Source organism: Canis lupus, chromosome 3 (genome assembly GCF_048164855.1).
Source record: "Canis lupus baileyi chromosome 3, mCanLup2.hap1, whole genome shotgun sequence".
Classification (NCBI taxonomy): Eukaryota; Metazoa; Chordata; class Mammalia; order Carnivora; family Canidae; genus Canis; species Canis lupus.
In genome coordinates, this window is record NC_132840.1 from 62,835,103 (window position 1) to 62,851,381 (window position 16,279).

Sequence of the window (16,279 nt, forward strand, 5' to 3'; positions counted from 1 at the left end):
GTCATTCTAGAAAAAAAAAAAAGCCTACAAATCGGAGACGTTATGTGACTTGCCCACAGTGCCACAGCTACTATTGGAACTGAGAGCTTCTGACTCTTTGCAGTGCTCTTACAGGGAAAGAACAAAAGAGAACTTTTTAACATAAATACAGTTTACTTTCAAAACTTACTAAATAGATTTTGTGATTCTTCCATGGTGCAGTTTCAACAACATCCATAATTTTAAAGCATATTGAGAATGCTCCTATAGAGCTCAAGAAACTGTTTATATATTAAAAAACTAATAAACTCTGGCTAAGTTGAAGAAATTACACAGGGATAGACTTCGGGTCAACATAAAGATTTTACAACAATTAAAACTGGTCCAAAAATGGAAGGAAATTGGCTAAGATCCCCAGCATCAGAGTTGCTCAAGTAGAAACAAGAGCTTCTTGAATCTCTTAGGGAGTATGCTAAGACAGTGACATCTGAGTCCCCTCTCCACTTGAGAGTCTAAGAATCAGTGTCTTGTTGTGGACTATCTTTAGCAAAACAACCAAAGAATTCTCTTACATCTCTTTGAAGTTGCAAACACTTATTAAGACCAGGAAGAAGAAATTCATTCCCAGAACCTCAAGACAAGCTGATCCGGTTCTGAAATTAAATAAGTCACTTCTTCAATAGATAGCTGCTTTTATCACATTCTGTCCACATTGTGAAATAGAAAGATATTTAAGGAAAGCATTTCTCTCTAAGAACCACAGAGCTAGAGATAGACACGTCTTGTATGCCTCTATATCCAGATATTTAAAATTACATACTGACGTCAAACTTCTGGGAAGGTACAAATCTGACAAAATTCGCTGGGTTGTAAAAGGGGGAATAAAATAGCAAGAGTGAGGCACCTGCAGGTAGAAGGGCTTGCTTTGATTATTTTAAGAACAAAATGTATGCTTCCCTGTCTAGATAGGAGAAAAACTGCTCCATGTAATATGGTATCCCATGGTGTCTCAATATAAAATACTTGAGAGGGTGATTTTTAAGGGCATCCCAATAACACCAGCAACTTCAGTCGCTACTTAATTTATTTTTCTTTTTGGCCTTCATCACATATAGCAATCAGTTTATGCTCTGAAATATGAAGACGGCACAGCCACTAGAATCCTATCCAATCCAGGACTGTCCCCACCGTTGTTCTTTCTTATTCGTAGACTTTCACATCATTTCAGAATATAAAGATATGTCCTTCAAAACTCTGTCATTTAAGTGACTTCCATGGATGAATGAATTAGGTGTTTTATAAAAAAAAAATCTTTTTTCATTTATAATACATCCTCACAATTTCCAACTGCATCATGACAGGAAAAAAAAGGAAATTCTCTATTTCTGTAGATATTCTTCAGGATTTATAGAGTTTAGTGGATAAGGGGCTGGTTTGTCAAAATAGCCATTTGGTGAATATTCTTTAAAGATAATGAATGAAGTTACAGTTCCTAAGGAAGAACGTGAGGACAAACACATATACGTGTAGTTGGAAGCTTTACTACGCCATGTGTACATCATGTAATTTTGAGGTGATCCGAGCTCCTAGGGTGGTAGTGACAGACGTACAACATACAACCCTCCATACAGTGTTCTTTCCTTGCACATTTTCATAACGACCATTAGAGTAACGATTACCCCATCCTTCATGTTGACATCTCTGGAATATATTGTGACAACCCAAGTTTCCAAAGTACATCCATCTTCTCACCTGATCTCATTTTCCTTGATAAAGAATTTTAATAAGTTACCCAAAGTTAAATAACAATAGCACATGATCTTGTATGGGTTCAGGCTCATTCTCGGTCTCCACTTTCCTTCATGTCTCATGGAATTCAATCAATTGTCTGGTATTTGATCTTTTTTATGGGAGCCAGTCACTGAAATTATGCCAAAGGGTGATGAGGGACAGACTCTAAGCTCAATTAACTAGATGGTAGTCTCAAAAAAGACAAAGTCTAATAAGAAAAGATCATAGCAGACACCATGTAAAGGAAAAGGAAATAAATTTAACAACTCCTACATACCAAGCGCATGTGTATGAATATGTTTCCCCCAACAAATCCTTGGTGGTGTTACTGTCTTCACCTGGACACATGGTGCTGCTGAGGCTCAGGTGGAATAGGAGCGCATCATTGCCCCATTCCCAAACCCACGCTCCTTTCACATGCTGCCTTGTTTCTCTCCAGAGATACCACAAGCTCTACTTAGAGGTATGCTAAGAAAGAAAATCCCATCTTTGGCCTACCTATGATTCCCTGTTTTGAAAAACATAGTTTCTGATATCTCATTTCCCCAACTTTCCTAACCCTCCCCCCTTTTATGACCCCTTAAGGGCTTTTTTCATTTTCGTAATAATTCTTGTTAATACCAAATTTTGTACTGCCCCAAACATGGTGTTGGCATGTAGCCAACAGGGGAGTGGAGACACCACAGATGCCCATGATACACTTTCCATGATTCACTACAGCTGATGAAAATGACCCACGCCATGCGCTTGCATGAACCCCTCAGCTCTACGTCCGTCTTCAGTTCACTGCAGCTCTGACAAAATAGATAAGAGGAGAGTTTTGTCCCCCTTATACAGCAAATGTTACTCCCCTTTGGCTTAATCCTTACCATAAATTTTAAGCTCATTTCCATGAACGCCCCAGTATATCAGACAGTTGATAGTGTCTTGTGAGACCTGAGGAAAGGGTTGGCCAGAACTGAACTTGACTTTAATACAAGACCATGTTCTATTATTGTTTAACTTTGGGTATTTCTCCCCTAGGAGGAGGACAGAGGAGAACTAACCAGCTCCAGGACCAAGGTAAGAGGGGAGTTTTCTTTCAAAAGAATGGGTTCCATCCATTTGAAGGAAACCCCTCCCCCACCTATTTTTCAATCCCTTTTTCTTTGTACATTTATATTTTTTAACCCACGCCTTAGGAAACCAGCTTGCCACCTGTGAGTGATAGTTACGTGGACATCCCCTTACAAATGTTACAGCAAGAAAAAATAAAACCGTCCCAAAAGTCGTATCAGTTATATGCTAATGCATTTATGTTTTCCATCATCATTAAATATCAGTGTCAGCCTTCCATTAAGGATCAATCTCCTGCACCAGCCTTAAGAAATTGCCATCAGCTGTTAATTTCTCCCTACATAGACTATGGATGGTGACTGATAATCAAACCATAATGGGTAATGGGGTTACAAATACATTAAAATTAAAATCTAGAGTGTTTCCATAGAAAATATATTATTCTTAAGCAATTTTTTATTAAAAATTGTTTTAATTAAAAGCAGCAGCTGATAGAATGTAAATGATAATTTGGAGTATGTGCAGGCTAGACTTTGGGTGCACAGCAGTACAGACTTGATGAGATGTTTAAGGTGCCATATGAAACCCAGACAGAAAAATGAGGAAGCGGAGCTAATACTGTCCTGAGCAGGGTTTCTCCACGTGTCAAGCGCCTTCTCAGGCATCACTTCCAAGGGGTTTCCATTGCCACCTCTCACCTTCTGTGTTGGCTCTGGAAGTCCTCAGTATTCGCCCTGTGTCACATCGCTCCTTCCAGGGGAGAGAAATCCCAGGCAAGAAACAAGTGAGAGAACCTAAAAGCATCCAGAACTTGAGATATTAGAAGAAAGTGGGGTGGGGTGGGGTCACGAAGCGACAGCTTCCAGACCCCCTGCAGCAACCCTTCTGTCATCCTTGCCCTCCAGGGAGACCGGGTCTTGTGGGACTCCGTCCGTTTTAGCGAAGCTTGATCCTCAAGAAGAGAATCTTAGGAAGGAGAGGAAATGTGCAAAAAGAATGAGAATTCAGAAAAAAAAAAAAAAATGAGACTTCAGGCCATTTGTTGCCAGTGTCTTTCAGAAACACAGTTCTGGTCATTTTGTTACAAGTACGTTTAGAATCACTTTCCAGTTGTATTGTCAGGGTTTTTTCACAAAAGAAAATAACTTCAGATGGATACGTTTTTGTTGGAGACTGTTGTGGTAGGAGCCGGACCCACAGCAGTCCTGCCATTAGGAAGGCCCATGAGTGGACGCACAGGAAATAGAAACTTGATTTTAACAGCAACGTACACTCCTTTTGTATGTAATATTTGCCGTGGTCACGCAGTAGACACCTAAGCAGTAGACTCTTAGCAGATCATGCATTTTGTCATCAGAAGTCAGATAGAACCTAATTTTTAGGTTCCCATCCCTGACTCCCTTGGTTAAAAACACAGGATATGCGGGAGGCACATTATTCATTCCTGAATTTTAAGGTGCCAGATGGCTGGATTGCCTGAGCAGCCACACAGAGAAGGAGAAGCATCACAGTACTGTTCAGTGGACCATTTATGTACTAGAATGTGGTGTCCACACTGACATTAGTTCTGATTTGTTGTTTGATTGAATTTTATGAACTATTTCATGGCAGTCTCATTCAGGGAAGGAATTAGTGGTCATTCTGCAGTGACTTGGTTCTGTTAGGTAATTTGAACTTGAGATGAAACACCGTTTTTGTTTTTTTTGCTGTGTCATGTTGCTCTGTAAAGTGAAAAATACTGATCTCCTATTAATTGCATTCAGTTTATTAGGTATATTAAAAGTAGTGAATGGAAGTGCCCAGGCTGGTAGCTTAAGAAGTACCCAAGTACTTCTGTCAAGGAGCAAGTAACTGAAAGGCGGCGTGCCATGCTCTAGTATTAACACCACTCTAAGCAAATGTTGGTGAAACTATTTTAAGAATTTAAACTTTTGGGTTTTTCTTCCCATTTAAATTGTTTAATAGAAACAAATGAGAGACTTTATTTCTGTTTTGAAATATCGTTGTGAGCCCTGCTGCCCTCACAGATAAGAAGCTTTGTTTCACTTTGTACAGCATTAACTTAAAAGCTTTAAAGACACACTGACTTAGAATTCTTAAGTTTTGGTTATTTTCAGAGAACAGATGAGCCACCTGTGTTCCTAGTTAGGAGGTTCACACAGCTTTCTTTTGAGTTCTCATTAGCTTAGAATCCCTTCTTCTAGAAGACCTGTTTTTATCACTCAGTTTCTTTTTCTATTTATGCTATTCTCGCACCTGACCAAAATCCAACCCAAAAGGTTGGGTAGGCAAACAAGCAATTAAAAGAGACTTTAAGTTCTATACAAATATTGGTCTACTGCAAAGGAACCTGACACCCTGGTGTCAGGTAAAACAAAAATTGATCCTTTTATTTTTTCTGTTAAGAACTTGGTGGGAAATTCAACGTATTTATAGATAAAGATTCTCTAGACATATTTAGTGAATTAAGTATATATTTAAATACACAGCACAGTAAAATAAATTTTAATAAGGTTAAACCAGACAGAGTTAGCATTTAATATGTGGATGACAAATGTAATTATTTCTCTACTGTACCGAACTATAGTGTTCTCAGTAGTAAATTTAGTAACAGAAGAATTTTATAAAAGTGACATTTATTTGCTACATTTAAATAGGTTAGAACAAAAATGATTAAAAAGACCATTATGTGGGATTTTTAGAGTTTAGTTGCATCTGATTTCACCTAATGGTCACAACAAGCTTGTATCTGATTTTATCAATTAGTATTTTTTCCTTGCCCAGCTGCCGAAACTGAGCTGGTAATCCTTTTATTTTAACCATCTATAACCTCACTGAAATAGTATCTTAGATATTTTGTTTATACAATGGACAAAATGTTTGCCATTATTCAAAAAGAAGAGCTACCATCATTTATTCTTCATGTCCCTCTTGTCAGTATTTAATAGATCGTTTGGGTGCCATTTGCTTTGTTTCATTTTATTTCACTTTGCTTTAAAACCCTCCTCACCAGTAGGTCTTCCCCAAATCCATCAGGTGGCATGGCTGAGGACTCCCTTTAATGGTTCAGCACCCTATTCTTTCATCTTGATGGGCTGCTTGAAAAGGAGCACCTTATGTTAATCACGAAGATTATCAATCCTCCACGTAGCTCACCCCCACTCCCCCCGCCCCGGTTCTCATAGTTTTTGCCCTGCCTTGTGGCTGAGAATAGTGTAAAATACCCTCAAACATAGTTGCTGTGCTCCACGAGGGAAGACTCCAAGTAAATGTGAGCATTCCAGACAATAGGTAATTTATAGAAGAAGGAGATAGGTCGAGTCTAGAGTACCTGGGAGAGACCTCATAAAAAAGTTTCAGATGTACCAGTTGATAACATTAGTTGAATGAGTAAGTCCATGAGTGATTATTGGAAAATAGTAAAGCCTGTAGAAAAGCTAAGGTGGGAAAAAAAAATTTCTGATGAAGGTTCTGTCATGAGATTGGAATCTATTGTGAATAGATTTTGGGACTCTAAGGAATCTAGCCTGGGGGAGGCAGAAAAGATCTCTTTGGGAATTGGGGTGGTTAAGAGACTGGGCTTCTGAGTTAGAAGGATGCAGGTTCTAATCCTGCCTTTGCCATTGACCAGCCATGTGGATTCAATTAGGACTCCATGAGGACTCCATGAGAATGTGAAAAACTTGGGGCAACGCCTCAATCAAATATAATTAAATTTTAAGTATACATTAATATACATTAGTTGAACTGTCAGGAAAACTAGAATAGAGTCATATCTTGGACTCAGTCAGGAGTCCCAAAGGTGTTTGACAAAGTGATGTAAACAGGCAGAGAAGTGTGGCCATACTCTGGGTAGCTGTGAACAGATTGTGAGTCAGTGGATCTTGTCTCAGGTGATAAAGGCTTTGACTCAGGTGTTACCTATATAATGGAAATGCACATATAAATTTGAGAGAGCCATTTTCAGAAAAAAAAAAAAGTTCTCAATGGCTACCTGGCTATAGGAAAGGAGTGGAAATGAAAATTCGAAGACAAGATTGAGTTTCTGTGGTTGGGCTTTATTATTTGTATTTAGATTTCTACTTTTTCTGTGAAACATTTTCTGATCCATTATACTGAAGCTTCTTTCTGATAACATTCTTGGGATTCAACATTTCCTGTCCTAAAAGATCAGAACTAGAGACCTAGTATGTGTCAAAATAGACCTATCTAATTCCAACCTTGGGAACGAACAGTATCAGTATCCAATCAAATCAAGTCAATGTAAAGTTTATTGGTATGGCTTTTTAAGGAAAGTTATCTACTGTTCTTCCTTCTTGAATATTTAGGGGGGGATCCATTTCAAGTGATAAGACCACATGCCTCTGAAGTCTTGCCTCAGCTCAAGAAGTATTTTAGCCAGAGGAGACAGGGGATATATCAGGCAAAGCTTAATCAGGGATCACCCCCAGGAAGCCTGACAAAGAGGAAAAGAAAATCCCCCTTGGAGAGCCGTAGAAGGGATGAATACATAGTGTAGCTATCCAGGAAAGGGTACCCACAGAAAGCAAAATTATCCCAGTCCTGTGGGAAAGAGCACTGGCAGGAGGCAGAGACCTGCATCTCAGCTGGGACTTGGAGAGCAAGCCCACCTAACCTTCCTTCGACCTGAATGACCACAACCATCAGATGAGGAGGATTGAGACAACCTCTGATCCCCATTTTGATGCCAAGATTCTAGTTCTTTAAGGCAACTGATGGACATTTTTAACAATCAGCAAAGGAAGGAAAAAGGAAACACTATTGGTTAGACTTTTGGAAATTAAATAAAGGAAATAAGGAGAGTGGTCTAAGATAGAGGAATCCAAAGTCAGGGACACAATAGAGGTCACCCAACAAGTCTGCATGAAGGGCATCTGCATGAGAAACCAAGTACTGCTGAGCAGCACACATACACACAGTGAATGGTGGCAACCACCAGCTCTTGTATTTCGGAAATTTTACTTGAGCATAGTAACAATCACAACAAGAGTGATGTGCAGAGGTGACCTGAATCACTTCAAATCTATAGGTAGCTATGGTCCCATCTTGAAACAAAGCCCTCTTTTATATGATTCCATCACAGAAAATGATAATAAAAATGGGGTGGCTTGGGGTGAGGACTGTACCTCATATCATCTCAAACAGCACCCCAAGGCCACCACAAGTGGTGGTAAAATAAAATTTACATGATTTAATATGAATAATGCATATTTTCTCAATATTATGTAAGGGTAACCAAAAGTATCTTTCAACAGTTTTTGTTTTTAATTTTTATTAATGTAACATACAGTCTTTTAAAAAAAGTCCTGGGGGCCTCTGGGGGCTCAGCTGGTTGAGCATCTGACTCTTGATCCAGTTCAGGTCCTGATCTAAGGGTTGAGACTTCAAGCCTTGCATTGGGCTCCAAGCTGGATGTGGAGCCTACTTTAAAGATTTTTTTAAAAAGCAAAAACAATGCCATGCACATGATGTGCTTGCAGAGTAATCAAAGATTGAGGCTAGTACCTTGGAAGTTTATTCCCACCAAATCATAGTCTTAAAACTGCCTCTCTATGAAAATTCTGGAGCAACTATTGGTTATAGAAATATTTGTATTTCCCTTCCCTTAATAGACATAAGTGAAAATGGTCATTAATTAATTTTAAAATAAGTGTTCCTAGAATCTGGAAGAGATATTTTTTTATCTGTATTCATGATTGTCTTTCTAAGTTTTGTGGGTCCCCTGAAATCATTATGCCCATCTATCCATAGTTTTTAAGGGCTTCTAAAAGAGTTGCCTAGTGCAAAAGAGGATAGAAAATTCTGCTCTGTGACCTAAAATTGACAGAATCATGAAACTAAACTTCATGAAGTAATTGTAAGGATTACTTTTTTTAAAAAAGTTTAACACTAAAAACAATTAAATTTTTCATTTATCACAACCTCCAGCTAGTATTCTAAATCACTGGCAGACATCCTCACAAAAATCAGAGTATTTCTTCAAAGAATCACATTCCTCAGACCTAGGCCTCCAATAACAATTAGTCATACAAATTTCAAAGAACACACACTTTAGGGACACCTGGGTGGCTCAGTTGGTTAAGCATCTGCCTTTGGCTCAGGTCGTGATCTCAGGGTCCTGGGATCAAGTCCCAAGTCAGGCTCCCTGCTCAGTGGGGAGTCTGCTTCTCCCCTTCCTTCTGCCCCTCCTCCATATTCTCTCTCCCTCTCTCCCTCTCCCCCTCTCAAATAAATAAAATCTTAAAAGAACACACACTTTAGAGATAATTTCTGGATTCTAACTCTGTTTCTACACAATTTATGTAGCTGTCTTTGACTCACTTGGTGTATGAAATACAAAGGACTTTATACACTAAGTTAATTGCATATATGTCATCCAAAATCCAAAACAGACAATAAGCCCTTCCTTATCAAGGTGGCTTTCAAATGCTCATTATACATGTTGGGTCTGAATTGTCTTTCCACTGGAAAAAAGAATTTTCCCTCCTAATTTCAAGATCAAATTATCAATTGGTAATGTCATTTCTGTGCAAGTCTTACCTGTCATTCGGTAAGCAAACTGGAATTAAAACTTAGTATCTTTTCTAAAAACATTTGCATATACAGAGCAATTTAACCCAAATCCTGCCTTTGGAAGGAAATGCACAGGTCCAATGAAGCAAAAAGCCTTGTGCTTGTTTACTGGAAGGGATAATTTGGGAAGAAAACTCAGAGCACAAGTTAAATCAAAGACAGTGTGACATTTATAATTCTGAGAACCAGTTACTCTTCTAGGCCTTAAACAGCTGATCAAGGGTAGAACTTGATGGGATGAACACTGGGTGTTATGCTATATATTGGCAAATTGAACTCCAATAAAGATACAAAAAAAAAAGGTAGAACTGTGGATGCAAATGCTTTTCCTTAAGATAAGATTTTCACCTCCTTATCATTTGACAGCCTATTGATTTTTAGTTATTTTCTTGATAGATGATATCATTTGACAGCCTATTGATTTTTATTTATTTTCTTGATAAATATTTTCAGATATTTATTTAGTTATTTTCTTTCTAACTAATTCTTAGTTATTAATGGACTTTCTACAAAATTCTGAGGTTGTTGTAAATTCTCAATGTCATGGCTAATTTCCTCCAAATACCTTTATTTGGGGGTACATCATTGATTAAATGCAAAAATAAAACCCTATATGGTCCATACTCCTCCCTTCTATCTCCTTTTGATCCGTTAGGGTAGGCTTTCGTGTATGAACCCTTGTGACAATGGTGGCAATGCCAGTATGTAAATAAGAGAACCAGTAGTCTGTGCAGAGTTGGTTATTATCCATTTTTCATGAAATTACTATTTTCTTAGTAGAAATGTTTCTGCATGTACTTATGTGCTGTAACAAAGTTTAAATCAAATGAGTTTCCAATCTGGAATTTTAGTTTAATTTCAAAAAAAGGGATATAGTCAATATGTGGTATGATGAAAGATTTTTTTTTAATTGCGTTTTTTTTTTAATCCTGCAAAAAATGAGGACTTTTTTTCTCTACTGTTTGGGGAGAAATGTAGTTGCCAGCCATGAAAACTCTTTTCCTAAAAAACAGAAGTATATACATATTTTTTCTTTTTAATGGTCCACTTAGCAGGACTCAAGTCTACTCATCATCACATTCATTTAATTCAGCCTAAGGGGAAAAGCTCACCTTGTCTATGTAAATATGTGTGAAGCAGCAAATCTTCTCTCCAGGCCACTGAGAGTTCTATTAACCACCTGCAGACCCTGTCTGACAGGGCAGGCCCACTAGTTGATGCATTACTCAGACTCCTCTGCCTGACCTGTTCCCTTCAAATAAGGCAGAACCTTTGTAAAAGCAAGTACATCATCACACATCACTGGGAGCAAGGAATGCTTTCCTGGCATCCTTAAGAGTAATTCCTAAATTCTACCTCTTCCTCATTTCTTTGTTTGTCTGGTTGGGTTGTTTTTTTTGTTTTTTTGTTTTTTTTTTTTTTATCCAAAATACAATATATGTTGGTTTGAATAAAACAATTCTTTTAGGCATTATAAAATAATTAAAATTATAAAAATAATTGAAGTTTTTTTTGTTTTTACTGATTATTAAAGTATCACTTATTGTAGAAAATTTTGGATAGGTGGGAAGGCATAAAAAGCAAAATACAGTCCAAACTAATCATAATCTCTATGTCCAGAGATAGCTCTGTGTTGTATGTTTTTCCAATATTTTTAAATTAATGTGTCTCCCTCTCTATATATATTTTTATTCTTGAAATCATAGTGAATATACAAATTTGCTTCTTTTTTTCACTTAACATTATACTATAATCATTTTTGCTTGACATTAAAAACTTTGGTCATAAAACGTTCAGCATACAAAGTACTGGTGCTTATCAATACCATCACCTCAGGAACTTTGTAAACATATAGACACACTTCCACTGATTCAGAGGAACCTGACGGCAGCAACATCGGGCCTGAGCATCTGTATTTGTGATGGTGGTTCTATATGCAAATCAGGCTTGAAAACAACTCCTGCCCCCCCCACCACCCCATCCCCGTCCATTTCATTCTCCCCTTCTGGTGGGCATGTAAATGGTCTGCCATGTATGCTATAGAAATAAACTATGAGGTTCATTCAGTTACTCCCATTAGCATCATTGATTAACTATTAGAACTGATTTCTCAAACGAGAATTATTATTAACCAGTAATATTAATATTAGTCATTGGTATCATTATCAACACTGTCAGTAATTTCCAAGAACAAGAACTGTGTTTAACCTTTTGTTGTGTGAAGTCCTCTTACTTCTTTTTTAGTTCTTCATTCAATCACCAGTGGATGAGGACGCATATGTTCATATGTTATTCAGTCCCTGACTATATTGAACATTGTCTTTACTTTTGTCTTTCACAACATGAGTGGCAGAGAATTGAATCAGCATTGTTTTAATTCACATTAGTTTAATTCCGAGCCAAGTTGAATTATTTTTGTATGATTTTTAGGTCTTTCTGTGTAAATCATCTATCAACAGGCTTTGTGGCTTTTAAAGGGATTTTCTCATCTGTTGACACAGTGTCTCATGATTCACACAATTTTTAAGTTTTTAAAAAATATGTTAGGATTTATTGGGGACTAGGAGAATAATTTCCTAACATCATTCAGGTACTATTCTGGATATTTGAACACCATGTTTAGGGGCTCCTGGATGGCTCAGTCAATAGAGCTTGTGACTCTTGATCTCAGGGTTGTAAATTCAAACCTCACATTGAGTGTAAGGATTACTTAAAATCTTTTAAAACACACACACACACACACACACACACACACACACACATATATATATATAGAGAGAGAGAGAGCGAGCTAGAGAGAGAATGAGAGAGACTTTAGAATGAAGAGAGCATTCCAGTTGAGAAAGCACAAGCCTAAAAGTGATGAGACTTTCTCATGTGTATATAACTAATGGATCCTTTCCTATAAGGATAATAAAGCAGTAGCAAAATCACACAGTAAGTTAAGATAAACTGCACCAGGTCCATACAGTATTGAATCCCGGCCAGCAATGAAATAGTCATCCTGTTAAGTAAAATGGTATTTTATTTTTTTAAAGATTTTATTTATTTATTCATAAGAGACATAGAGAGGCAGAGAGACACAGGCAGAGGGAGAAGCAGGCTCCATGCAGGGAGCCCAATGTGGGACTTGATCCGAGGACTCTGGGATCACGCCCTGAGCCAAAGGCAGATGCTCAGCCACTGAGCCACCCAGGCATCCTGGGATTAAGTTTGTTTTAATCAGACTAAACAGGATATTACAAATTATTTGTTCTATGAACTACATACATCCTAAATATTCTGTGTGCAGATGTTAACTCAGTGTAGGGCTGGTATATCAGTCCTTTATAATAATATTCTCAAACCCAGGAAATCATAAAAATACTAAACTCAAACTTAAAATGTTCCTTATAATGTAGATATTTGTTACGTGTAAATTTTAAAACCTTACCAACAGAAAAATTACAAGTAATATGGTCCAGAAGTAAATATAATGAGTAAGGCATAAATTAAGCATAAAAGCATATCCAAACATAGAATTGAATGATGAGTTACATATGAAAGGGTGGAAGAAATCAATGACTTAGTCTGAATTAAGATGCTTTTAACAAGAAAGTCTTTGCATTAGATGAATTTATCCAATATCCATAAATGGGAGATGTTTAGCTCTGCCACTTCCAGTTCTAGAGCTTTTGTTATGTGTGATCTTTCAACAGGAGCCTCACTAACAAAAATGGGTCCCAGGAGCTAGCACAGTGAGGTATGGATTTTCATAATCCCAAGCTTAATCGAAGGAAATTTCAGGTATGACAACCTCGGGTAGGTTTCCTGAGGTCCCAGAATTTGACTCGATGAGCATCTTCCTTCCACCCTACGTCAAGATCCCTGCCATCTCACTACTATTAAAAAGGAAACTTGAAGAAGGTTTTTTTCTTACCTAGAATTCCCCAAAGGTACAAATGGCAAAGGCAAGAAGTAAGTTATTGGAGTCCTACCTCGGTCTATTAAAGGTCATTGTCACCACACCTGAGCTCATAACTGTGGTTCGCCCTCATCCAGCAAAGGTGTAGTCATTTACCGTTTCTTCCTCTCCTTCCATTTTTAAATGAAAACAATCCACTCAATGGAGTTTATCTGTAAAAGCTGCATTTCATAGAATAAAAGGAATAATTAATGTAGGGAATCAGCATATTTTTATTCTCCCTTATCCTCTTGGCTGACCATTTTTTAGGCTTCTCTGATGTTTAATCAGAACCAGAATATCCTTCATTAATCCATGTTTCTGACATCGATTGTGAGATCTATGTCTGAAATGTGTGAAGGGGATTGCAAAGCAACAATAAAACGTTCTGTAGCAAGGACCTGCCTGCTCCATCCCTCATTTACCCCATACTTAGGACTTCCTTAAGCTTGCTTACAATGACTCCTTCATGGTTCCTTTTTCTCTTGCCTTTTTAAAAAAAAAAGAATACTTTCAAATCTATTCTAGCAAAATGAGTGAAGTAACTTTGTGTATTTGTTAAAGTCACTTGATGATTCTTATTTTTAATAACGTGAAAGCAATGGGTTTCATAAAATAGAGCAGATGTTCACATGTGGTTTATGCTGCAGTTGAAATGGCAATCTACGGAGGCTGCTAGACCTGATTAGATAGAGAAATTACATCTGTAGTCAGACTATTGTAGAAAACAGACAGGTTTAACATGCAAAAAAATCTTGAATACCTGAAGACTCTTTCTGAATATTGATTACAAGTGCCGTCCATGCATCATTGAGAAAAGTAAATTTACATATAATAGTATCGAGTGGACTTTATCAAGGGGCCACATTTTTCTGGAAGGAAAACATGATTAATTATGATCTGGGCAGTGACTTACCTACTGGTCATGTGTATTGTATGAACCAAATATTGATGTATACACACACACACATACGGATAGCAGTGTGAAACTAAACTGTTTTTACATGGCCTATTAGATGGTATTAGAAAGACAATGTCTTAGAATAATTTTGTAGAAAGCTTTATTCCAAACAGTTTTCTCAACCTGAAGCTTTTTTTCCTTATCCATTCCTTTATTTTGCCTTTTGTTTTCTCCTGTGCTGTGGAACTGTCTTTGGATATGGCTAATAACCCTGTTAAATAACCCTCTCATGAAATGATTTCAGTTTTATCAAAGGAATGGTCTAAACCAACACATGAAACTATTGGGATACCACTTCATTAAAACGGATCTAATATGAATGTTTTAGGCTAAAATAAAGTGGATTATAAAAATAATTTTCTCCAAAATAAAAAATTTTAGTAGTTCAGTTTAAATCACAGAAAGACAAATTTAGTTGTAGACGCAAGATAAATTAAAACAATTTTCTCCCAACAGCATTTTTTTAAAGGTCTCTCTTCACTGAATACTCATTCATTCTTATATTTCAGTCTGCTCCTTTGGGTGATTAAAGCAATCACCCAAATTCACTTTAGGAAATATATTCACTTTAGGAAGTATATTATTTTATGCCACTAATGTGGTACTTGGGAAGGTAGGAGCAGCTGATAATATAATTGACATTTCATAAATGGCAGTCTAAAAAAATAAAAAATAAAAAAAAATAAATGGCAGTCTAACTCTAAGAAGAGCTAACACTCTGAAAGCATATGGTTTACTTGTGGGAAATGTTTATTCTCCAAGTGGACCAGACATCACAAAACTGGAAAATGAACATTGTGTATGTGAAATATTATAAACACATTTTAAGAAAATAAGTACTTCAATAGGCTGATTGGTGAAATATGTAACACTTTTTACCAGTCAACAAAGTGATATTTCACTTGCAAATCAGTTTTCAAGTGCTACTCATTAATATGAGGTTGTTTTGTTTTGTTTTTATTTACAATTCATTTGGCATGAAGTAATCACCAACTCCGTATTTATTGAATAGCATATCCCAAATTCTCAGTATGGAAGCCACTCCCTGGCTTTAACAGAAATTTCATGAAATGCTGGGAAAACCTCTTGAAAGAGATAATGGCTCGTTTAAACATTTTTACTTGAAAGCAAGTAGGAAACCAAATACTTGGCAGGCGAAAGCCCATGACACATTTTTTAATCCTTTTCATTAGAATCTGCTCCCTCATTTCCCAACAAAGATACACATGGCGGCCATCGGATCTCCAGGGTCTGTTTGCAAAGTCCCTACCATGTGCAGCCTGGTTTCCTGGGGTTTAATTACTCAATTTCAACAAATTGGCCATGCCCTCCTAGTTTCCAGATAGCATCCAAAGCCTTCAAAAATGAACACAAAATTCAAATATAAGAATTTCCCCAAGGGCTGCTACTTTCTTTCTCTTGACTATCCCGTGGCCACTAGCGCAGGAAACCAAACCAAACCAAACATGCAAATCCTAGATTCTGAGACCAGTGAAATCGAATAGATTAAAAAGCGAAACTCACGCAAACAATAAAGGGAATCATAATTAAGCCATACTCTTTGTTGTCAGGAACCCACTTGGCAAAAATGAATGGCTGCCTCTTTGGTTTGTCAATGCCCTTAGATTTTTCCTTCTGGGAATGCATTTTCATTTTGATCTCTTTTCGGCTGTTGACATCCTTGGAGGCAAAGGAAGTCAAGCTGTTGACATCCTTGGAGGCAAAGGAAGTCAAGCTGTTGACATCCTTGGAGGCAAAGTAAGTCAAGGCACAATTCTTTCTCCATTCCCAGTAAATGCCAAGTTTATTGCTGTTTTCCAAAGGAAAAAAATCCATGTCATTGGTTGATGACAGCATCAGGTTTTTGTCAATAAATGAACTCTGAGAGTGAACAGCACCAAATGCTTCATGTTTAATACCTTTTGAAATTAATTACTATTGCCTTTGGTTTGGAC

General features: G+C 37.3%; 1 protein-coding gene across 13 annotated transcripts in view; it reads left to right on the plus strand.

Annotated features, from left to right (window-relative positions):
* GRIA4 (glutamate ionotropic receptor AMPA type subunit 4) overlaps positions 1-16,279 on the plus strand; it is a 377,193-nt gene that overhangs the window by 347,141 nt on the left and 13,773 nt on the right. For 4 of the 13 annotated variants that reach the window (XR_012028563.1, XM_072821791.1, XM_072821793.1 and 1 more), the window contains exon 15: positions 2,794-2,832. The exons of the other annotated variants lie outside the window; for them this stretch is intronic. Coding sequence is in view for 3 of the 4 variants with exons in the window: in XM_072821791.1 (XP_072677892.1) it covers positions 2,794-2,815 (22 nt within the window). In the remaining variant the exon portion in view is untranslated. The remainder of the gene's footprint in view (positions 1-2,793; positions 2,833-16,279) is intronic. 13 annotated transcript variants of the gene reach the window in all.